The sequence below is a fragment of the Falco naumanni genome, chromosome 6 (assembly GCF_017639655.2).
Source record: "Falco naumanni isolate bFalNau1 chromosome 6, bFalNau1.pat, whole genome shotgun sequence".
Classification (NCBI taxonomy): domain Eukaryota; kingdom Metazoa; phylum Chordata; class Aves; order Falconiformes; family Falconidae; genus Falco; species Falco naumanni.
In genome coordinates this window covers 76,734,049-76,758,407 of record NC_054059.1, presented here as the reverse complement: position 1 = coordinate 76,758,407, position 24,359 = coordinate 76,734,049, and the positions used below count along the sequence as shown (strand labels likewise).

The window sequence follows — 24,359 nt, the reverse complement described above, 5'->3', positions numbered from 1 at the left end:
AGAGCATTTTGGGTGAGCAAGTTTCATATACAGCATGGACGTTTCAGTGTTAAGATGTATACTGTAGGTTGGAAACTTGGTGACGTGCTTTGGGGGAACATTTGTCAAACCTCTGAAGAATTTAGCTTTTTGTTCAAAGCCTAAATGAGCGCTCTTACATGCAATATGGGGGGGTGGGTGGGTGGGAGATCAGATCTGCCAGTGTGTCAAGCTTTTTTTAATAAAAAAGTGTAACAGCTAAAACATGTCTGTTCTTGGTTGTTTGTTTGGGTTTTTTTAGCTTCCAGACTTCCCAGCTGTGCTGCAGCACTGACATTCAGTACATGACATTCGGAAATGTTATATATGTTTTAAGGAAGCAGCAATTTCCTGGCTTGTACCTGGTATGGACTGGTGGTGGTGGTGGGAATGCAGAGCTTGCTGGGAGGCAGACAGCCTGCTTGAGCAGTCCTTGTCAGAAATCCTTCAGACATTGTTCTCCATTGCTCCTCTCACAGGAGCTATTCCAAGTACCAGGTTTCCTTCCCTTTCCTCCCCTGCCCAATTTGTGTACTGGTGTCTTGCTAGGAAAGAAAAAGGAGTGGAGAGATGGTAGACAGCTGATGTTGCCTGCAGCAGGGGAAGCTTGTAGCATCAAATGTGACATCATGTCATCGCTGTGTTGGCTACTCTGATGCCTTGCGTCTGGCTGGGAATGCAGGAGACCTATTTTTTTGTACTTGTCAGGTTACTAGTCTTTTAACTTTAAATTGCACAGGAATCGGAGGACACCATGGATCTAGCATCTCAGCAGGGTAGGGTAACGCAGGAATTATAGAAGGGTTTGTTGCCTGTAGTAAGAGTGCCAAATAACTGAGGAATACACACAAAACAAAGAATTACGGAGCTGTAGCACTCTCTACAGATTTTTGGCCCTCCCGATTTAGCGTGAATTCTGTAGCAGTTGCTTCTGACTCCAGAGGATGTTCAGCAGCCAGGAGTTTGGTTTGCTCAGCTATTCTTCAAGGTAGTCTTGATAGTTCAGGAGCACAGCTGGAATGCTGAATTTCACAAAACTGTCCTTTCGGTTGGAGTGGAAAAAAATAAGTGGTAGGTGAGTGGAGTAATTTCACTTGTATTTTGTTCTAGCCTTTTATGAACTGAACGTGAATGTTTGGTTGTGGTACCCAGGGGTTTATAGCCTTGCCTGGAAAGCTTTAGCTTCTGCTTACTGGCTTTTCCAGGAGCTACTTTTTCCACTGGCTGCTGGGAGTATTGTAAGGACCCTGGCCCATTGAGCATTTTAGTTTGGATTAGGTGTGCAAGCCTTTGAAGGGAATCTCCCAGTTGTTCTGTTTACTGTGCTTTGCTTTGCAGTGTAGAGCAGTCTTGGGGGGCATGGGCTGGTTTTCGTTCAGGTGGAGTAAAGTCTGAAGATGTGCTCTACAGGTGTGCCAGAGGGGCTCAAACTACCAACTGGCCTTCAACTACACTAAATCTAGAAGTAAGACCCTCTGAACTGCAGATGTTGGGGCCTCGGGACTGAACTGTTTTACTCCACAGATGTGCACCTTTTAGTCCATGTAGTGGGGTGGGCATAGCTCTGGGGTACAGCTGCTGCTCCTGTCACTTCAGTGGGCTCTCCCAGTGTCTGCCCCCAGCCCCACACCTTTTGGAGCCAGCCTTGCCTGCGTGTGCAGTTTGACTCTGCACTGGATTTATTTTGCTGGCTGCCATATGCAGGGTTGAATGGAAGGTAGGAAATGTTTTGCTCTGTACCAGTGACCTGACCATGACAGGAGGAAGTGAGGGAAAGGGGGAGTTGTTTACAGGTTTCTGGAGCAGGACCAAATGACTTTCACTAGCTGAGGAAACACTTTCTTAATGTCCAGCAATTTGTAGAATATCTTGATTGATCATCTTCCCACCTATCAGCAAAGAACAGACATAAATAAACATAAATATATGTAATACGTAGCTAATGAGACCGTGACAATTTTCTTAAGTTTTTAAAAAATTATGATAAATAGTTCTGATGAAGTTGAACCTTGCCATCAAGGGGATAAAGCCAATATCAGAATATGTGGATGTTCTCATATACTTGATTAAAATTATGTAAATTGCTTCTTTTGTTCAAAGCTGTTACAAAACATGGTCTTTGGAGACAATGCAGTTCTCTGGCTGCTAACTGAGAACAGCAGTTGGTCAGCATCTTCCAGGCCTGTGCTCTGGGTTGACTTTAAATTGAGTGGGATGTCTGAAGTGTACCAGGCAGTAATGGATCGGGATGGACAGCAATTTAAGGGTTAATTTTTGCTGTTTGCACTGAAGTAGAAGCTTCTTCTAGGGTGTCTGTGGGACTGCTGCATGGCAGCAAGCTAGCAACAGAACACAGTGAAATAAAAAGCTGGTAAAGAAAATTAAGTCTTATTCCAAATGCTTGTCTGTAAAACAGTATGTATTGAATACATTAAAGTTCCTTCATTTAAGAACTTCATCAAAGTGGAGGGGTTACTTTTTGCATGCAAGCTGTGTTTTAAATGACTTACATTGATGTGAAGTATGGGACAGAGCAACAACATATTAAGCCTTTGTGTGTGGTGGAGGTATCTGAGTGCCTGTGGTTTCTTTTGGTGTTTCAGTCTGTTGGTGAGCTGTGGGATTCTGTGAAGGTCTTTTCTCTGTTGCGGTAACATGCTTAAAAGACTAAAACGAAGGCAAAAGAAGGTGGTCTTCCTGAGTCTGATGGCTTACAAATAGCAAAGGCCGCCTGCATCTGCTATTTGGCTGAAAAATCCTGGAAAATCTGGTGGGGAGGGATCGCAGGAGAAGACATTTGATCTTGCTGGCCTCGGTCTTAAAAACTATGCTGGAGCTATTCCTGAGTGATGTTCATCTGACCTGAAAACCAACGTTGGTGACTTCCTCTGTCCCAAGCAGTTCGTTTTAGTGCTTTACTATATCTGATGTTTTTCCTTGTGTCCTTTGGCTCAACTCAGGTTTTTTGCTGAGGACTCAAATTGTGAGAAGAAGTGAAAAGCCCTGTTTTACCACTTTTTTTTTTTTTCAGCGCGTAATAGCACAGAAAATTACTCCCCTCACTCCTTACCTCCGCTAGATCGAACAACCCTGTGCATTGCCCTCTTTTTCACACGTCCTATTTGCTAGACTTCTGATCACTTCCATTACTTCTGCTTAATCCAGATCTCTGGTGAGCTGCAGGGCTGAAAGCTGGACTGAATTGAGCCTTATTTGCACGGTTCCCCCGCTCTGCAGCTGGCACTGAGGTGCCTGGATCTCTTCCTTTCCAGAAGAGCCCCAAAGCAGCGTGCAGCAGTGTTCAGCTCCATGCTGCTGGAGTCTCTTGAGACGTAACCCTAAACTGCAATGCTGAAAGGATTAAAAAAATCATTTGGTGCTGAGAGATAACAAGCGGATATGGGCAGCAATAGCACTTATAAAATGCCAGTGGAACAAATTATTTAGAAACGTCTGTTAGTAGAAACTAATTGAATACTGTGTAGCAGGATGCAGCCAAGGATTAATGAGAGAGGGAATGAATAGGCATGTGGATCCTCTCATCTGTTTTCCTTCCCAAAATAGCCTGTTTCTAGGGCCAGGATGGGTAGGACTAGAACGCTGAAACAATTGGACGCACAAACACCGTGTGAGCATAATTACGCTGAAGAAAAATGACAGCGTCGTTAAATTGGGTGTAGAGGGCTGCTGCGACTCCCGCGTGGGTAACGCAGGAAGCCTGATGGTGAATGGCTTGAGAAAAAGGAGGTGTTTCCACTCGTTCAGGTGTTATGTGGTCACTGGTCGCAATCCAGCCCTTACTCTTCTGGTCGTAACAGTGGTATTTCTGACTGCATTTGGAATTCCACACGAAATGCAAATGCTGCTATGTTTTTCTGGTCAAAGTATGGGCTCAGGGATCTCACCTGGGCCCAAATTCCAGTCTCCTTGTGGTGATCGGGATAGGGAAAATGTCTTCAGCTCTGCTCCCTGGGAAACGTGCCACAGATGTAGTTCGCCTCTGCTGCTGGAAAGGTGTTTCTCCTTTGCAGGAGGAGCATGCATGCATGTACCTGTGGTTGTTGGGGGAAGGGCTGGACCCTGCAGTAACTTGGATGATGATCATTTCAGCTAGAGCCTTCTGGCAGCATTTTGCACCCTAATAATAGCAAAACCATGAGTTTAACTGCCCTAGAACAGTCTGTTGGCCTAGGGAGAAGATCTAGTCTCATTAGTTCGTTCTGTGTCTTTATTCCACCCCATCGGCACAGAAGCAGAAGGGAAATCAGTACTAATGATAGATTATTGTAAAACTGGATCACTTCACTAAACCAGCAAATGTAAACAACCCCTCTTCTTAAAACCCCTCAGAGGATAAAGAAAGCAATAAGCAGTAAAAAGCATGCACAGATGGATGTTCTGATAGTAACACGTTGTATTGAAAATGTTGGAAGGGAAGGAATGCTAATCATGCAGAATTGTAGGCAGTGAGGTCAGGAGGAAAGCACTGTTCTGTAAAGGTTTTCCATTTGTGGGGTAGCTCAATATATCCTCGAAGGCGTTCTGGCTTCGGCCAGCCAGGCTTGTTACCTGTCACGTATGTGATTTTGCTAGTATACTGGCACTGTAGAGAATACATGTACTGAAATAATAATTAAAAATGGAACTGTGTTCCTTTGTTTTCAACACAAGGACATAAATAAGAACTAACTTACAGAGAGAAGAATTCAAGAAATGTGTAGGTGTTATGTTATGGTAGAGTCAAAGCAATCTCTTAAGAACCATTGTTGTTTTTGTTTAAATTTGAAAGTAAATATTTTTGTTGGATGATAAAGTAAGCATAACTTGGGAGAGCCTGGCATGAGTTAATTGTTAAATTGCTGTAATTCCATGTGCATCTTCTGATGAAATATATTGTTGAGATACCATGTGTATGTGTTCATTTCTTGACCTAATAACAATACGATTTTTTAAAAAAGGTTAGACTTCAAATGTGTAATTGCCATCTAAGATTGTTTTAAAAGTGGAGCAGTGAAGAGTAGGAGTTTTCTTAGAATTGAATTCAGAGCTGTTACTCTAGGAAAAAAGCCCAGATGATAACTTTGAGCCAATTCTTTGGAGCCTTACCAAATTAAAACTCTGTGAAAGTTCTGGGAAGCTGGCAGTTTTGTTCTTGTCATAGAAGAAAGTAGCTTAGCATCCTGGTTATCTGATGTTTTCCATTGTAGTCTTAGTAATTCATCCTTGAGCAAAACAGACCAATATATTTTACCAAAAAGGGAAGAACTGTCTGTGAGGTGGTCTTTACTTTTTGTTGATTGACCTTTTTTCTTCTTCAGGTAAAATGGAACCTTTTTGTTACTGCTAATTAACTTTTTTTTTTCCCCAAATTTGATTTCTAGCTGATAAATTTAGACGGAAACTGGAAGAACTGGAGAAAGAGAAAAATTCTTTAAAGTTTCAGCTTCCTTCAAGACATCCTTCAGTTAGGAGTTTTTTGGATAGGTTTGTTACCCAAGTTCAAGCAGCATTGCGCTGGGCTGCCGATCATCAGTAAGTTTATTGATTTCTTATTATGTAAAATGGTACTTCTGTTTTTTTCAAAATGCAGACTACAATTTATGAATAATATTAATAAAAAGTTTTAAAGACCATTTAACATATCAATATAGAACTTGTTTGTGAAAATCCCCCCTGTCCCTCCACCTTTTTTTCTTTCTGCTATTCTTTCAGGACAACACTGAAAAACAGTGATCACAAACTGGTGTATTAAATGGAACTTATCTCACTGATGTTGAGTGGGAATGGAATTGAATCCTTGACACAGCAGCTTGAGCGTACAACAGCAAGGCAGCTTGAGCAATGGTTCCCTGTGGAGTTAATTCTGATGCTCTTTTCCAGGCAGTGAAAAGATATATTTAAATATAAAGTAAAAACAGATTCATTTTTGATATGAATAGATCTTTGGGAGCTTCCTTTTATGCATCACTTGTTAGGTGGCAGTAATGTACTCAGCATTGTACAAAGTCACAGAAATAAATTCTCAACCTTCTCTTGAAGGGATAACAACTTCAAAGACTGGGGGAATGCAAGATGTGTTGGATGACCCAAGGGAGGTAGTTAGTTTAGGAAGAAAACGTTGTCTCAATTTCTAGGTCTGTCTTCAGCTATGCTGTGGTTACTGTTGTTAGAAGAAAGAGGATTCTTTGTAGATATTGGAAGCTATTCTCAAATGCAGTAACACAAATGAAAGAAGGAAAACCTGTTTTCTGGCAGCTTGTACATAAAAAGGCTGCAGTGTGCTAGTCAGTACGTTTGGGTGTAATTTTTTAGACATGAAAATTGGATAAAATCAGTACAGATAATAGGATTTTATTGCAGAGTTTGAAACTTTTAAGGGTACTTTTAGCCTCTATTTATAGTATTTAGTAACGAGGCAGGTTTAAAACAAACTGCCCTCCCTCAGAGCTGTCTCTTCCTACCTTCTAAAGCCCTAAGAAGCCATTTTACCATTCCTTGAAGATTAGGATACAGCATTCTATATTTTGTCATTAAGATGTGTTTGATTTATGCCTTAATTTGTAACGATAACTTTTGCTTTAGAGGTGGTGTTGTCTTTGGTGTCATAGAAATTGAGTCACTAAAGCATCCTTGAAATACATAGTCTGCTTAATTTTTTTTCCTATATGTGTAGATAATCTATTTTTTATATAATATATATACTTTTGTGAAAGTGTTCCTGTTCTTTGGATGATAGTATCTGCAACTCTGCACAGGTCTGAGAGCAGTGTACTCTTCAGTGTCACATGAATATACTCTTCATTTTTCTGCCTTGTGCACACTCCTTTCTTTGTGTTTGAGTTTGACTGTTGTTGTGATGCCCTTTCTTTTCCTGGCTTGATTCTTGTAGCCTTTTACACTGCTTTATCTGTGGTTTGACTCTCTTGTTGATGTAGCAAACATACCCTTTGTCTTCAATACTGGTGTTTAAAATTTTTCTGCTTCCAACAGTATTTTTAGATAGTACAGGGTGGAAAACATAAGCATTTCTTCAAGGAGAATTTGTAGGCTTCAGTTTTATTTTAGTTTCCAATTTCAATTGGAACAAAACCAGTATACCCAAGATTTCTTTTTTCACCTGGAAAACTGAAAAGATGATCAGACTAGCCCCAGAAGACCAGATCATTGCAGTTTTACTGTAGTTAAGACAGTCTCATCTTTTTGCAAATAAAGAACTTTTGAAATGAAAAGTGTGTATGGCAGGTAGTTTAATACATAATAGTGAAATTCATGCCCCAGTTTGGTTTTATTTGTTTATTTGAGATGAGATTTTAGGTGAGTGCATTCGGTGTTGACACAGGATATTGGGGGCAGGTGGTAGGAGCCCAGGGTTGGTTATGTTTAGCTTGGGAACAATGCCGTGTATGTGCGAGCACCTAGGTTTGGTTAGATCAGAGATCTTATTTCTGTTTCCTCAGTACCAAGAAGGCAGACGTACATGGGGATTTCAGAGGAGCTTCTGAGAATAACCTATGTCTGTTGTGGAATGTTTCTGAAATCTTGATGGGCCACTCAGAAATTTCTATTGCATACAGCTGTTGGAGAGGTGCAGCTCTGGCTAAAAGCGGCTTCAGAGCTGCTGAGAAGTGTGGTCTGTTGGAGCCACAGCAATCTATAATGATTGTAAGGCACGTACACAGTGATGGCCTAGCACCTCCTAATATGGATGTCTCTTTGATCTGTTTTTTTGTTACAAAAATATGGTTGCACTGTCATTATGTCTATTTTGTTTAAATATTAATGCCATTTATTTTAGTACCAGGGTTTTATTTTGCTTTTCCAGTACGTTCTTCAGCCCACAGGGAGGGATGCATGTCTTCTGACGGTCCTGCAGAAGAGACTGGAACCTCTTGTTCCACACGCTTGTTAAACAGCTGTGCATGAAATCATAATTGTGTGATTAATCATGCTTAAACCAGACTTGCGATGCATGTTTTGTATGTGGCATGGAATTATTTGCTTTGCAAGATTACAATGAGAAGTCATGCTTCAAAAACATTCTTTGTTTTAAACAAGATACTGAAATGCATTTCTGCCCTTTATGTGGAAATGCACACGCTTGTCTCTAGAGGTGAACACAGAAATACAATTGGCCTTGCAAGCATGCGTGCCTCTGTGCAGGAATGTGCAAGACAAAATAGGTTTGCGTTGCTTGTAGGTGCATTTTGAGAGGCTGATTATAGACTTGACACTCAATGCACTGGTTGCCTTGGGGTCCAATCATGCAAAGATTTTACAGCTGAGGGTTGTACTGACCACTGTGAGGATTCCCGCTGACTGTGATTTTGAAAGAACTCGCTGTGCAAAAGAAAAGTAAAATTTGGCATCATGGAGCAAACACTCCAGATGATCTCTAATGTAGTCTCCAAAAGCTGACAGAAGCTGCAAAAATGGCTTTGGCAAGTTTCTAAACTTCTGTCTAAGAGAGATTTTTCTCTATATTGATAGAAATTACATGCCTTAGTTTTGTCTCTTTCAAGGCAGTGATGGATAAATTTCTGAAATATGAAAAAGCTGGGGGAAGCCTGAAGCTATACAAGTTTTCCTTTTTCCTTCTTCAGCGTGTTGTAAAAACAGTGTAAATGTTTGAGATAATAAAGGAAGATATGCCAAGGAAAAATCTCTTGTTCTCTAACTGTATCTGCTTAAAATGTAATCATTCTGGTGATGGTATGTTATGACTCTGAAGGTAACATGTAGTATTCTGTTCTATTTAATCTTTGAGATGTCGATACCTGGTGCTAATGCTGATTTTTAGCTTTTGTAATTTTTTTTTTTCAAAGGGTTAGACATGAAGAAACCCAGCTTTGGCATGAAAACGAGCATAAACTTTTGAGATCCACTTACCAGGAGAGGATGCAGTTTTTGGCCACAAAACGAAACCAACTTTTTCAAGAAAAGAAATGGTTACAGGTAACAGGACTGCAAAGTTGTCCATAAGAACCAGTGCTGTGTAGTGAAAAAGCTTGTAAGCTGTCACACAGATTTAAATAAATTTATTATAATAGTGACTTTGCTTCTGTGCAGCAATTAGAGCCTTGGCTGTGGTCCAGTTGATAATCTAAGTGATGATTGGAGATGGCAGCCACAGGAGTTGTGTTAATCTCATTATGGAGAAGCAGAACTGGAAGGCTTGGTGGCTGGTGTGCATGCTTTAACTTTCCTCATTGTCTTTTAAAGTGTTCCTTTTATGTTCTAACTGGCCATTTTAATATTTCAATGATTTTCAGAAATTTTTGTTTGCAGACAAGGTTTTCATCCATTTCTGGTTAGCACTGACTAGAAATACACAATTCACCAGCTTTTGTTCCTGAAAGATGATTGATACATTTCATAAGGATGAAGGAATCGTCACAGAGCAGTTGGCATTTGCCAACAATAACTTTACACTGACACGTGATGTCACAACGTGGTAATTTGGCAAATGGAATGTTTTTAAGATGGCTTCTGTCCAATTTTAAATCTGCAAGCCTTTTAAGCAAAATTCAGCTCTTTCTTTTCACTAGCCTTCAAAAATCTGCTTACTGTCTAGTACAAGTCTTTCCTCCACCTCCTTTTAAACCTTGGTGATCACGCTCAGCAATGTGATATCCTAGCTAGTAGGTCTAGTTTTCTTTTTTTCTGTGGTCTTGCCTTGAAATCTCATTATTTTCGATATTTTTCTTCCTTTGGTGGATCCAATAGTATAACCATCTGCGTGTTTGTCTACACATAAATATATATAAAACCTAGAAGGAAATAGAGAAAAGCATCTTAGATGGCCATTGCAAAATCTTATTTAGATGAAGTGTCTTTTCTATCCTAGTCATCACCTTTGTATGGTTTAGATTTATTTCATCAACACATAAGAGGAGACAGTGTAGTTCAACGTTATTGGTGTCCAGAAAACTATTTTTGGTGACCTAGATATCCAGCCAACCATCTCAAGATATTCAACTGAAAACTGCTGCACTTAAAACATTAGTGGATGTGGAGTCTTTATATACTTGCTCCAGGTGAATCTTTATTTTTATGTAGTTATACTAGGGACAAATGAGCCAAGTTGCTGTACTGGCATACTATTTACGAGCATTTGATCAAAATCATTGTGAATTTGATGTTCTGGAGAAGGCTGGACTATGCGGTTTGATAGCTCCCAGCATCCCTTAAGGATTGCTTCTGCCCAAAATCTGACATGATCTGAAGTCATTGTTACTAATTTTTTCTTTTTCCTCAGCCCTACTTTTCTTTCCTTTCCTTTTGCTTCTGCCCTCTCCCCTTTTGGTTCTGCATTTGTATTCAGGGATTTGAGAGCCTGTGACAGTATGTAAAATTTACATATTAAGGTTTCTGCCGCAGTCCGTACTTCATGGAGAACACCAGTCCATAAGTGAAGCTGGAGGTTTTCAACCAGTACTGATTAACTGTCGTGTTAGAAATCTCAGCTTAAACTGAAACCCACAAAGTAAAACTCCAGCTTATGTTTAGTGAGCCGAGTATCATCTGCTGCTCCGTGCTGGGACTGTAAGTCCTTTTTATCTGTCCCTGGAGGCTGACCAAGAGCACATTAAAGGCTTCTTGTAGTTTCTGGAAAAGGATGTGGGAGAATTCCAGTTTACTGACTAAAATTTCCATTCTCCCAAGAATGCCTGTGAACTATTCCTGAGCAGAACAGCTTTCTCTCTGCGAATGCAGATTGTGTGCTTCTGGTATCTATTTCTGTTGTAAAAACATTTCAGTACTAAAAGTGTGTTTGTAAAACCAAATTCTGTTCATCTCCCTCTCTGTTCCCATGTAGGTTGCTTATTGCGGTGATTGCAATTACTACGTTTTTCACAGAATATGAAGGTCTTTGTATTAAGTAGAGCCTATTAAGATTTTGGCAGCATTCCCAAACCAGTAACACAGAGACAGAATTGTCCTTTGTGCGTGCTAAAAGACTGATTTGAGACTGAAAGAAACAAAACTGATGGTTTTGGCCTGCTGACCTTTCTGTCCTTGACAAATGCCTGTGGGTTGAAACGTGGGCCACTCTGTTCTCTTGTCACTAAATCTAAAACCAAAAAAGGAGGAAAATAATTGATGAATCTAGTGTTCAGCAGTAATATAAGTTGAAATTTTTGAGCCAGTCAACCTTTTAACATGCAAGAGCTGTTTCTTCTGGTTGTTTTTTTTTAGGTGATACTCAGGGAGCTTGTTGCAGTACAGCAAGCCTGAAAGCGTGACAAAGTGAGCATTTAGTGAACTAAAATTCACTTAAATTACATTGAAAATCTTAAAAGAATGTTAAGGTTTTGAACTGAAGCACTCCAAAACCAAAGAAATGCTGAAGTTAGTTATCTGTGCATATTATGTATGTTTTATGAGAATCTTTAATTGTGTGAGCATGCCTGTTTTGTTGTTTTTTTTTTTTTTTTCCCCCTTGGATTCCTGCCTCATACATTGCTGAAGATGGAAAGTGCTTGTTCAGGTATTCAGAGTACCGTTTTATCTTCATTACTCAGTATTTGGCCCCAGCACCCTTTTACTGTGTGCCACTCAAACTCCCTTTTGGATGCAGATTTATTAATTTGTGAATGGGCTTCTTTTACAGCATTGAAGAACATGGCATCTAAGTGATTCAAACCCACTTAATTTTATCTCCGTAATGTTGCTTTGGATGAAGAGATATTCTTACTGCCATTTTACAGACAGAATGAAGGAGTGAATTGCTATAAAAAGCTATATGGTAGTTTCTAATGTTGGTTATAATGCCTAGTTAGCCCTGAAAAATTTTTGTTTGTGGGTGGGGTTTTTGGAGGTTTTTTCCCCGTTTTTTTTTTTTTTTTTTCTGGACTGAATGTGGTCAGAGGATGGAATTATGAGCTTTGTTTTCTCTTGAGAGTCTATAGATAGCACTTCAGAAACCCCTCTTCTTGGTTGTATGGAAAATGGTGAACATTCAGTCTGCGGAGATAATAGTTTACGTTGCTTGCAAAGTTTCACAGAGATGGTAAGAAATGTAGAAATGCAATAAAATTCTCCAGTATGGTATTAAACTACTTTGATAGGAAGTAGTTCTCTGTGTGTTTGTGTGTGTTGTTTGGTTTTCATTTTGCTTTTTTCCCCTTACTTTTCAAATTCTGGGACAAATGAGCCAAGGGCCACTTATTAAATAACTTTATTAACTCAGCAACCCAGACTCCTTCACAAAGTGCTTTTTTCTTGGGTGCAAGCGATCTGTTTTCAAGGAAAAATTAGACTGTGCTCTTGCAAGAGACATCAGTATTGTAACGCATGGGGTTTGAACTTCTGGCAAGAGTACAACTGACCTTGAAGCTCTGGTCATTTTAAGCCAGGGTAGGATTTTGTGCTGTTAATCAAAATTAAATATTAATAATCAAAAGGACTAGCCAGACAGTGATTCACCACCTGCATCCCGTGCCGAATGTTTGATTGGAAGCCTAGAGGGATTATTGCAGGAATATTCTGCAGGACAGAGGGATGGTTGTTCAGATAGCTACCAGTCTGTAGCAAGATTCTGTTGTCATGGTTGAACTCTGAGGTTTTGGGTTTTTTGGAGGAGTTTTTAACTTGGAAATACCCACGTATTTTAAAGGTAAAATGTGTCTGACAGTTGCTGTTGGAAGAGGAACCTGAAATTTAGTGTTGAAATGTAAAGTAGGGAGTTTCCAACTGTGGAAGCACTACATTTTCTAAGTACAAAAGGTATAAGAATTTTTGTATGTCAACAAAAAGAATGTCTTCTCGTTTAATATTGGTGCTAAATTGGACCACCTTAATTCATGTTACTTCTGAGACTTGTACTGAGACTTCTTCTAGGGATGGAGGGATTTCTTTACAGGGTTCATAGTAAACTCATGTTTCTTTTCTATGCAGAAAGAAATTGAAGACCTCCGAGCAAGACTGGCCATGTTAGAAACAAGAGATCAACAGCTGAGAAGAGAAATTGAAGAGCAAGATCGGCTTATTCAGTCACAGGACTGTGAACTGACTGCTTTGCTTGGCTGTGTTTCTCTGAGAGAACTACAGGAAGTAAGCAAGGCTGTGGATGACACTTTGGCATCCTCCTATCAAGTTCCATTCAGTCTGGATCTTCCGGGGACAATAAAGAGGTATTTAAATTTCAGTATCTTGCCAGTGGTGCAGTCTTGTATCTTCCCCAATGTACTGTTGAAATGGCTGTCAGCGGTGTTCTTCATAATTGTGCCAGCTAATTAGCTGGATTCAGACACTTTAAAATTTTCAAAGAACAGATGTAAGTTCTAATATTAATATGCTTCCTCAGGAAGGAAGGCTTTGTAGTTATTTGGAAGTCTTGCACTTAGTATTTTTTTTATGGTAGAGCCACCTACAGAAAGCATATGTATCCATCAGTTGTTAATACCTATTGTCACTTTAAACTATTTCTTGTTAACTGGTGGAATTTTTTTGCCCAGCTTGGTAGTGCAGTAATTAAAACATATGTCTCACAGCCTGGAATTGTGTTCTAGGCACCATCCAAATAAATATTAGAGATGCTTCTTGCTTCAATGAACTTCCAGTCGTGATAAAGACTGATGTGGTGAGTGTTAGGCTCAGACCGTGAACTGGAGGTAGTGAGGGAGGGGATGCAACATGAAGACTTTTGGGACATCTACAGTTAAATGCATAGCATATGGTTCCTTTAAATGGAAAAGTTGCTGCTTTTGGTAACCTTTTGGAAATAACCTCATCTTTATTTACAAAAGCAATAGAAGCGCTCGGGGCCTAAACCATACTGGCAGTCAATGGGACATTGGTAATGGAACTTTGAAAGTGTGTTACTGCTGCTGTGCCACCAGGACAAAATAAAATTTGTATTTATCTGAACTTGCATTTCTTCCAGATAAGCAATAACTATGTTGCTTGCAATTTTTTTTCTCCCTTCATGTTTATTGAATTTAGTTTGGTTATATTAACATTCATGAGAAATTGCTGCTCATGTGTGCTAATTTATACCAGTTTTTTTAAACTCAGCAGAACATTTCATAGAGGACGTACTGCTCTCTTCTGAGATTTGTTTAAAATTTTAAATTAGGTTATGGGAAGTAGTTTCTTGAATTAAGTTTAATTTGTTTTAACAGTGTCTTATACCTGTGTTTCTGAGATTGAGGAATGACAGGTCTCAAGCAGTCTGTTGAGAACCCGTGCTTTGATTTGAGTTTTCTCTTAGTATTGGATTTGCTTATGAAAGAATATTCAGATTTATTTTTTTTCCTCTCACATTGCTGATGCAACATTTGAGTTGCACTTAAGTCTTTGGGAAATTATTTAAAGATAAATTAACTTTGAGCGAGTTCCTCCTGAACCAGTACCGAGTTCTTTGCTCACTAGCACCATGAATAACACGATTACTTGAGGGAAAACAGGTGTTTATTTGAAGTGGGTTCAGAACTTCAATGAAGATTTAGAATTAGTTTCTTTCCTTTCTGTTAATTTTTAAAAGATGCCTTGAATGGAAGCTTTCTGGTTTTGTTCTGTTTGCTGATCAGCTTCATGTCACCAGGGCCAATGATGAGATGCTTTTTCTCTCTTTACTGTAGCTGGAGTTCCCCTGTTGCAAATTCGTAAAGCTAAATGCTGGTTTGGGCTGCACAAGCATGCACGCTTAGGCAGGCATCTGTGACAGCCTTTGGGAGCAGTTTATCTCTCCTGTATCAGGTTGTAGTTGGGTGCTCTTGTCAAACCCCAAGGCTTTTTCTGACCAGAACTAATGGCAATGATGCAGATGCCCGCCTATGGCATGGTCACGTGGAAGCCAGAGTCCTTGGTTCAGAACATGGAAGCTCTGCATTTAGGTCTTCTGCAGCCTGACTGGATCTGAACCTATAGCCTCACCTGCCAGGGACTTCAGTGTCCTAGCAGGGAGAATGCTCCATTGCAGTTTTTAAGCTGGGACTTAATGTGTCCAGGAATGCAAACCCAGAAATCTAGTAAAAGGCCAGAAGGCTAACAGGCAAGAGGAGACCTGATTCTGGGAGGTGAAAGCAGAGAGGATTAATGGTTATAGATGAGAGAGATATCTGGTGGTCATAGTTGTTCGGGGAGTTGGCAGCTGTCCATCAACGAATTGCTGGATTTCTTTTTTCTCCTTCTTCCCAAATTAAAAGCTAAGTGAGCTGGCAGGTGCTGTCAAACCTGGCTGGTGCAGCCTTTTCAAGAAGCAAGGCACCGCTCACTGTCTCTTCAGCAGCTTTTTTCTTCTCTGTAGGAGATGGTGGTGCTCTTTGGATAAAAAAATGCTCTGTAGGTGTTTTCTCTACATGATGTGGCTTCTTGGTCTGATATGTCCCATGCAAAATCTGCACAAGTGTTGTACATGCTGTGCCTGCTGCTCTACTGGAAAATGCACAAGCTGTTGGGAGCACAGACTGAAATCTTCAGTCCAGCAGTGTGACTCAACCACTTGACATTATCATGTGGCCTCTTCCTTGTCTTTGGTTTTCTAATCTCTTCCCCCAAATTGTTTGCTACTTCAGGTAGCAGAAAGGATCAGAGAGCTGTGCTTGAGTGATGGTCAGCAGAGAAATTTCCAGCATGGGTTCTCTGCCACTTCTTGATTTCAGGGCAGGCTATATATCCAGTAGGGCTGAGGGTAAGAAAATGCCCCTGCAGTGGTTGCAGTTATCTTACTGTGAAACTGAACAGTGATGGGAGTCTTCAAGCTGTGCAGTCCGTCATACCTCTAGTGATCTGATGTCTGCATCCAGTCATGTTCTGTTCTCTCTTTCCGTAAGATGGAAAAGCAGTAAGATGTCTGGTGTGGATGTACTTCCTGTGTGCCTGCGGGCATCCCTTACATTGTCATACAATTATAGAGTAATTTAGGAGGTCATCTTGTCAAACTCCTGCTCAAAGCAGGGCCACAATTTCCAAGTGAGATTAGGTCACTCAGGACCCATCTGTTGGAGTTTTACATGTCTCTAAGGGTGGAGATTTTGCAGCCTTGCTAGGCATCCTACATTTCACCACCCTTACTGTGAACTCTTTTTTTTAACCCCCCCATCTCATATCTAGCCAGAATTTCTATCATTGCAATCTGCATTGGATTATCCTAAATCAGTACTTGTGAAAGGCAATTGTATATTAGTTAGCAGGTTAAAATACTTGATGAAGCCAGTTCAGTATATTAGTTTTACATTCCAAAGTCTTAGGATATTTAATGTGAAAGAGGTTTTTCTGGAAATGCACATTTTATTTTATGAATCATTGCAGAGAAAAAAAATTTTCAAGTCTTCTAAAATTAAGGCTATCTGTGTGAGAAATAAAGCCATTGCTCATGCACATATACTAACAATCAGTGTTTATGTCAAAGTCGTTCAATATTGATGGGCTGTAAATTACAAGCTCCTGGCTATTGGGTTGCAAGATACTAGGTATTTATTTTAACGGCGTTGTACTAGTCAGTAAAGTACTGCTATAATGTGCTTTTGCATAATTATTTGTAGGGTACATGAATTGCATTCAGCACTGGAATAACACATGGCTGACGTGAAGCATCTCTTAAGACAGTCTGTGCTATAATGAATCATATTGAGTGAGTTGCAGTTCACTATAAAATACAAATTATTTTGCTTTTCTTCGTTTAAATGCTATTAAGTAGCAACTTACTAAAGCAAACTTCAGGGAACATGAGAAAACATCTTAAATGAAGACTAATTGCCCAGAGAGAAGCGTGCGGAAGCAAGAGAGCAAGTCGATGTAACATTGGGTTGAGCTCGTTTCTAAGCTTATTTTTCTTGTCAAACGTTGTTATTTTCAGGAAGATTAATAATCGTTTGTTTTGTCTTGTTTATCTTTGGTATGTGGTGGACTTCTTGAAAACAAAAAGCCTTTGTCAGTAACTATAGCATGCTTTTGAGTGTGAACGATTGGGAAATGTTAAACACGTTACCCTGGGCTCTTTCTTGTGGGCTGGTGGAAGCTGAGGTTAAAACTTGGCTGGTTAATGTGCAGACAAATATACTCACTTGTGTTTTGACAGGGATTCTCATCGAGGTTGAGACCACAGAATGTGGTCCTTTTGCTCATCCAGACAGACCTACTTGCTTTTTGTAAACTGAAGGAAGTAATCGTGACTATAAAGTGAGGAAATGGCAGTGCAAAAGCTTAGTTTGCCTGCGTGGGGTTGTGTGGAGATGTGTTTAAAAGGTGGGAGCACCAGGTGTTGTGCGCACCACGACGCATGTTAGTGTTTTAACTGAGGATGGCATATTGAAATCAGAGGAAAATAGGTCTGAGTGTTTCAGTGTGAAGAACTTTCTCCTGGAGATTACAAAAGGTAATAAAATATTTCGTTTCCATATCCTCTACCGAAGGGGACACCATTTCAGAAATATACATTTTAAATTAATGTATCTTGAATTTTCTAGTCATAAAATAAGATCATGTTAATTATTTGCCTTACTCTCTTTAGTACCTGTTGGTTCCTTATTTTTTTTGTTGTTGTTTCTTTTCATTTCACAATGAAAACCAGGGAAGTCTGTTATACTTCTGTTCATATTTAGCTTCATTTAACATTTTCTCTTTTGGTTTTATCCATATCTAGAGATGCATGTGACTGTGCAGCATATCATCCTTAAAATAAATTGCACAGTTCCATCTGAACTATTGTCTGGGCACTGGATGCTGGTTGAAGGAAATAAATTCAATTAAATATCTTTCAAAATATTTGAATACTCTACCTCTTCTTCCACTCTTCCTGTGGAACAATTTTTAATTAGGAGGAATTTGTTCTACAGTGAGTGTGTGGGATCTTCTGAAGATACGGAAATTCTCTTTTCTGTATATTAGTTATTGTAGTACTGTTGTGGCCAGAGTCACAAGGAACTGAACTTGAAGTTTTATGCAACCAGTTCACTCTGCTTTAGTGATGCCTGGAGCTCATCTGACAAAGCTTAATTCAAAGTGAAATACAAATGCTCCGGGGTTTGAAAACTTTATTAGTTGGAATATACTCAGAGCATTCAACAACTTCAGTTGAGGCCAAAGCCTGATAAAAGCAAAAAAGGTGGGTTTCTTTAGAGAAGTTGGTTTACTTGAGAAAAGTTAGAAAAGAACATTTATACATAGTTTCACGTATTAATTTAGGAAGTGGCATTCAGAATGGGCTGTCATGTACTGTCATTAGGAGAGAAGATGTTGTAAACGTTTTGTTGTTCTTCAAAGTGTATGTCCACATTAAATTTCTGGTCAAATTACTGGTTAGCAAGCTGCGTGAAATTACTGAAGTAGTCTGAATGCAGCCATATTTATTCGTATCAGCCTTTCAACAAAAATCTTAGCTTTAAAGAACTGTATTTAGAAGAAGCAAAGTTGTATCCTATCCTTTCAAAAAGATATCTGTTGTTTGCTAGATAACATGCAGTCTACCCAGGAAAGTTTCATTTAAATACATGGTTTGAAGTTTTCTTTGGCTATTTCTGTGAAAATGCATACATATTAAAAAATATCCTCTGGGAATAAGAAGGTAGCACGAATATGAAGAGCAGAGGGATGAAATGGCTTAATAGCATCAAAAAGTTTCTGCTGCAGTGCTTGGGCTGCTAATGTTCCTACTGTTTGCTGGGCTTGTGTGTAGGACAGCAGAGAACGGAATTGTACTTTTAATGCCAGATGGTCTCGGAGTTTTTACTTCTGGGTTTACTACTTGGTTTTTTGGGTGGTTTGGAGCTTTTTTGTTGTCTTCACTTTTTCCCAATTTCACCACCTTAGCGGTGCTTAATTACAAGTAGAAAGTGATGTTGGTAGGTAGGTTAGAGGAAAAATAATCTAAACTTTTTTTTTTTTTTTTTAGAAAGATCTTTCTGAATATTTTCAGGAGAGACTGCTCTGCTTGGTTTTGAGTCAGACCATGAAGACCCCAGTGGTTTAGCAGACATCTAAGCACATTGCATTGTTATGGAACTTCTGGCCTCATTTGGTGCTGGGGAGGTTTTAGCTGTTCCTGGGACTGGCTGTGCATAGAATTGTTTTCAGCAAGTCACTGTTGCTTTCATTTTCCCAGGCAACTTAATTTACTTATGGGTCTTTCACTTGGTGGGTGATTTTCACATGCTGCATCATCAGGTGTCTGCCTTGGGAGGATGTCAGCAATCCTGTGCTGCTCCCTTAGCAGAAAGGCTTTCTGCCCTTCTGACGAGACTTTCCCCCTCCTGCCATCAGTTGTCAGCACCTGACAGCCACTTGCCTTCCCAGATAGTGTTGTATTTCACAGATGGTGGTGTAAGCATGGGTGTTGTGTGCATGTGTGTCTGGTCTCTATAAGATTCTTGCTTCTGTGCTGTGTGAGAGGATAAAGCTTCTGGGCTCTGTCCTCTGTACTCTTCCCTATTTTGTGCATGATCTGTTGTCTTTTTCTCCTTAAAAATACGTCTTTCAAACACACGGCACGCTATCTGTCCACATGGTGTTGCTGTAAAATATCAAAAGTCCAGGGAAAGGATAATATTAAAAGGGAGTGCAAGTAAGAAAAATAGGTGAGAGAAGAGAGCTTTTCCACCTTTGTTTCACTTTTACAGATATGCATGATGAAATGAGTGTCTTGAGCTGTCAGATGCACAGGCAAAACAGGTAACTTGTGTAGTGACCACCGCAGCTAAGGCTTCATCACCAGGTAATAGGAGCGAAGAAGAGAGAGCTCTCGGTCACCTCGCTAGTTCAGTTATTTTAGCTTTGTAGGTCTTCAGGAATTGAAAAAAGGTGTTTGCGTGTGAAATACACCACGTGAAGTGCTGCACAGCCCCAGAAACAGCTCTCCCTGTTGTTTACTTCTGTCGCAGTCATCAGGTCTGGACATGAGTCTTTATGGTTTCAGTTCCTCCCCAGGCCTGTCCATGTTGACTTAATTTCAGTCAGTGATAAATCATCTTCCATGACACAAGCACAATGCACAGGTCGCTTTGAGTATTTGCCTTACTGCCTGGACTTAGGGCCCTTTCATGCTGCTCTGATCTACTTTTTTTAAAGCTTAACACAGAGTTTTAAAACTGTTCTCTATGGTAGGAAATGTGTCTCTCTGTGCTACGGGCTGAATGAAAATACAATTTGGGTTCTTAAAATATAGCCAATACCACTGCTGCTACTATAGCTAGGTGTAGTGAAGATGGTATGGTGCCCTGTTTACTTAATTGTAGTTCTCTTGTTTAATGATCAATTGATCCATTCTATTCTGTGTGCTACAGCTTCACAAACCCTGGGGCAGTGAGCTTGCAGCAGAGGAGCAGAGCCAGAGGATGTTCCCCATCACTTGGGGAGGACTCAGCCCTGGAAATTCCCTGGACTTTCTGCCTTTGGAGTGACTGGCTGCACAGCCAGCTTCCTCTGCCACAAGGGACTTTTTGAGGAGAAACTCCCAATTTTGTGTCAAATGTCACAACCCAGCCTGAGCTTTGATAATAGGATTGTCTGGTTTTCAGCTAGTCCCACGGCTGGGTTTGTGTTTGAGAAGGCCATCATCTTGGCTTTCTCAAAGTTGGCTGCAGGCTTTTGTGAGATGCTAAGACGAGTCATAGGTGAGGGAAGAGGTCTGCCTCTTCCTTTGTGATGTGACTGATTAGGAGGCTCAGCTTTCTTTTTGTAGATAGATAGGTGTTTTCCTCTCTGTTTTTGTCTACCTAGGATCAATTTCATTCCCTTGTTCTCTGCCTAGGATTGAAGGGTGGATTCCTTGGGCAAGTGGCTTTTGCTTCTTTTTTTTTCCTCACTGGTGGGAGCAACTGCAGAAGAAACTGTGTACTGAAAGCCTGGCATGCCACACGGTGTATGTACGTGCTTTAGCACGTGAAGTGAATTTGCTTCCTACAAGGGTGCAAACAAAAGTCATCAGACAAGAGCTGGCAGAGTTTGAAATAGTGGCAGAGGACTTCTTGAGTTGCCTATGTCTGAGCAGAGTGCTTTGTTCTGTAGCTCAGCAGTTCATAGTGACTTTGATCCCACTGGGATCCTTGCTGTAGGGAGGAAGAAGAGCTTCTGGTGAATTCTGTTCCCACGCTGTAGGTACTGGCCTTGCTTGGGAAGAACACGAGGGGTTGGAAACAGCAGGGAGAGTGTAACTTGGAGGACAGAGACACTCCTAGGAACCTGAAGTATTTTTGAACAATCTTAGAGGCAGTTTTTTGTCCTTCCAGGCAGCATTATTATAGAAAGAAAAAGTCCCAGCAGAAAGATGAGTACAAACTGCTTTAGCACCCATGTGTGTGGTGTAATGAGGAATCTGATTTTCCCTGCTGAGCATCTGGTTCCCCCTGCTTGCCTGAACAGCATCCAGTGGGATATAGCATCCTATAAAGTCTGGGCCACTTATGTACTGATTCCTCTGCGTATGCATATGATGAGTTTTATTTCTCTTTAGGGAAATATGGCCAGTTGTCCCAATCGAGTTATGATACTGAATTATTTTGTTTATAGTAAAGAGAAGCATATAATATCAATGTCCAGGGACAGACTCTTTCAGTCAGTGAAATACAATGGATGTTAATCCTAGGAGAATGATTTCAGCTGCTGTGGGCAAGATCTAGTTTTTGTGCACTCCAGGCAGATGTAGCAGAAGAATGGGGGTCTCCTGAACATATCAGAAAATCTCAGGGAAATGTTTGGATGTGATGAACTGCTGCTGCAGATAACTGTTTGATTGTGCCTTTGTTTTCAGTCCGATGTTCCTGTTTCACGTAGCAGCTGGAACAACTGCCACAAATGACAGAAAGGTGGTGGGAAATACAGCACCATGTGCATGGTTGGTTGAAACAGCCAGTTCGGCTGTCTGAATGGTGTGTTATAGGACCAGAAGATTCCTCAATCCGTGGCACAGAAAATTCAGCTTGGGTTTGTCGTTAAAGATGCCAGTAGCATCTCCAAGTGTCTGTGAAGGGGTTGTTTCTGTTGGAGTGATTTTAGGCAAAAACCCCAGCTAGCATACTATACAGACTGTGGTGCTGCCTCAGACCTCCTATTGTGGGCATTAAAAAAAATATAGATCTTAATCATTCTTAGAAAAAATTGAGAAGCATCATCTAATGCCCTGATTTTTCTGCAAGCCTCCTGTAATTCAGGCTAGTGTCTGACAGCACTGCAGCAAATAAGGGGTGTCTCAGTTTCAAGTTCTTGTGTATGTAAGAGCTTCTGGGCAGGGTGATGAGTTGTTATGGTCCACTTCAGGTAAGTATAGCTCTTTGAGAGTTGACAAAGACAAGTGCAGTCACCCAGCGACACAGGAGTCAATGGGAAACCTTATTGGTAAGCTGAGGTTTTACGAAGACATTGGGAAAGTATACTTCTGGTTCTGCCTCTTGATAAATTCTGAGTGGGGGAGCACATGTATTGAAGGAATCCTTGACATAGCATAACAATGAAGATATACTGCCCTGCAAAAAGATCGCTAGAAAAAGAGCAAATTGTTGGAGCAAAATCAGCTCTCTGATGGTTCAGAGCTAGGTACATAATTTTGGGTTCTTATTCATATTCCTTGGAGAACTTTGTAGATTGAAATGTGCAGAAGATCCAATGCTCCAGTACCGTAAAGTACATCTCTTGATAATTTTTGCCTCAGATTAATTTTTGAGGTTGGAAGCTTTCCAAGGTGACACTTTGCATTTTTCTTCTAATTCAAGTGACTAGTCCTTGCAACTGCCACAAATTTAATTTTCAGTATGAATTAAACACAACTTTTCCCTCTTATTTAGTGTCAAAGTCCATGCCTCAAGAGCACTGACAGGTTTAGATAGAGAAATTGGATTTTTACCACATCAGTTTAGCACCAGTTATGTGTTTTTAGCATTGTTTAACCAGCTCTGTCATCTTACAGAAGTTTTCTGTGGGTTGCATTGTCTAAGGAAAAATCAGTGTTTGGAAACCCCTGACTTACGTTTAAAGGATGATTTTGCTTTGCAGCACAGAGAGATGCTACTGTGAAAATCTCATTGTTTAAAGTCCTGTGGATCATTGCACAAAGATGAAGAGGAACTTACGTGCTTGACTGAAAAATTGCTTTCCTGGTATGGTAATATGCAGATGTGTCACCCAGTCAGGCTTATGAACATATCACATACAATGAAAATCTTGTTATCTAATGTCTTCCTTGTTTAGGTAGAATCAAACTTTGTGGTAGAAAGTTTATAAAGAAAACAAAAAGTGCTGTTTCACCCTAGTGCATTTAATGCAATCTAGCTCTGAACGTTCTTCATAGAGCAGAAGTGTAGGACCAGCAGCACCCTTGTAGGTCTTGTCCTTGTAAAAAATCTCACATGGTATCTATAATAATGAATCTGTTGATTTTACTAAAAACTTTAGTTATAAGTATGTTTTCTTATTTATTCTTTTAGTCCTGCTTGTACATGTGTAGCTTAAAGCTGCCTCTTGTTAAGTATAGTTTTCTTCAAAAGCTTTTTTTCTGATTTGTCTTCAAAGCTTTCTGAGATATGCACATTAAAGGAACCATAAAAGTACAAGAAAGTTATTGATTGTTTGATTTGATTTTTGTATTGTTGATTTCTTCCTTAAAGGCCCAGCGAAGTCCATAGACTTAAGGTTTTTGGTGGCTTTTTGTTGGATTTTTGCCTTGATGTAGACTGTAGCAGGTGTTTGCAACAAATGTTCCCCAAGTAGTACTTCTGATCTCTTTTGCAAAGGAATGGACAAAGGCTTTTTTGGGAAGGTCAGCTTCTGTTTGCTGTTAACAGTAAGATTACAAGTGTAGGGCTTGGTTTATATATTTTCATCTTTTAAGAGAGTACAGTTTCTTGTGACTTCAGAATCAGAGAAAGAGTCATGTTAGAAGGCTGAAAGTTGGAGAAGTCATGCTCTGTGCAGGCTGTGACCATTAGGAGAAAGTTATCCTTTACAGGCAATCTCATTGCTCCGAGCCAAATTCAGATGTACTAAAAACTGTTTAAATTTGCTGATAGTCAAGAAAATATTACTTAATAGTATTTTCTAGAAGGGAATACATATTCATATGAATTGAGGTTTCAGCCCATCGTGCCTTCTCACATGCATACAATCTGAGTGTAGGTTTCTAGGCTGTTGCTCTTGAATTAGAAATTCAAGTATAGATAATTTTAATTTGTTCTGACTCGTGCTTAGTTTTAAAGAAACAAAAGTGCTTTTTGCTGAAGCACTGTGTTGTAGTGTGGAGTCAGGGAGTGAAATAACAGAATAATCTTTCAGGTGACAGTAATGTAAGGAAAAATATTTGCTGTTAAAGGGTTTCCTTTTGTCTTTCATTCTATTCAGGCAGAGGTCAGAGATGGCTGCTCACTTTCTGTATGAAAATAAAAATTTCCAGTACAGAATTTATTTATTTATTT

The 24,359-nt window shown here is 39.9% G+C and overlaps 1 protein-coding gene across 2 annotated transcripts in view; it reads left to right on the top strand.

Moving 5' to 3' along the window:
- DISC1 (DISC1 scaffold protein) overlaps nucleotides 1-24,359 on the top strand; it is a 204,441-nt gene that overhangs the window by 50,711 nt on the left and 129,371 nt on the right. For both annotated transcript variants that reach the window (XM_040598953.1, XM_040598952.1), the window contains exons 4-6: nucleotides 5,400-5,550; nucleotides 8,841-8,970; nucleotides 12,916-13,151. In XM_040598953.1, coding sequence (XP_040454887.1) covers nucleotides 5,400-5,550; nucleotides 8,841-8,970; nucleotides 12,916-13,151 — 517 coding nt within the window. The remainder of the gene's footprint in view (nucleotides 1-5,399; nucleotides 5,551-8,840; nucleotides 8,971-12,915; nucleotides 13,152-24,359) is intronic.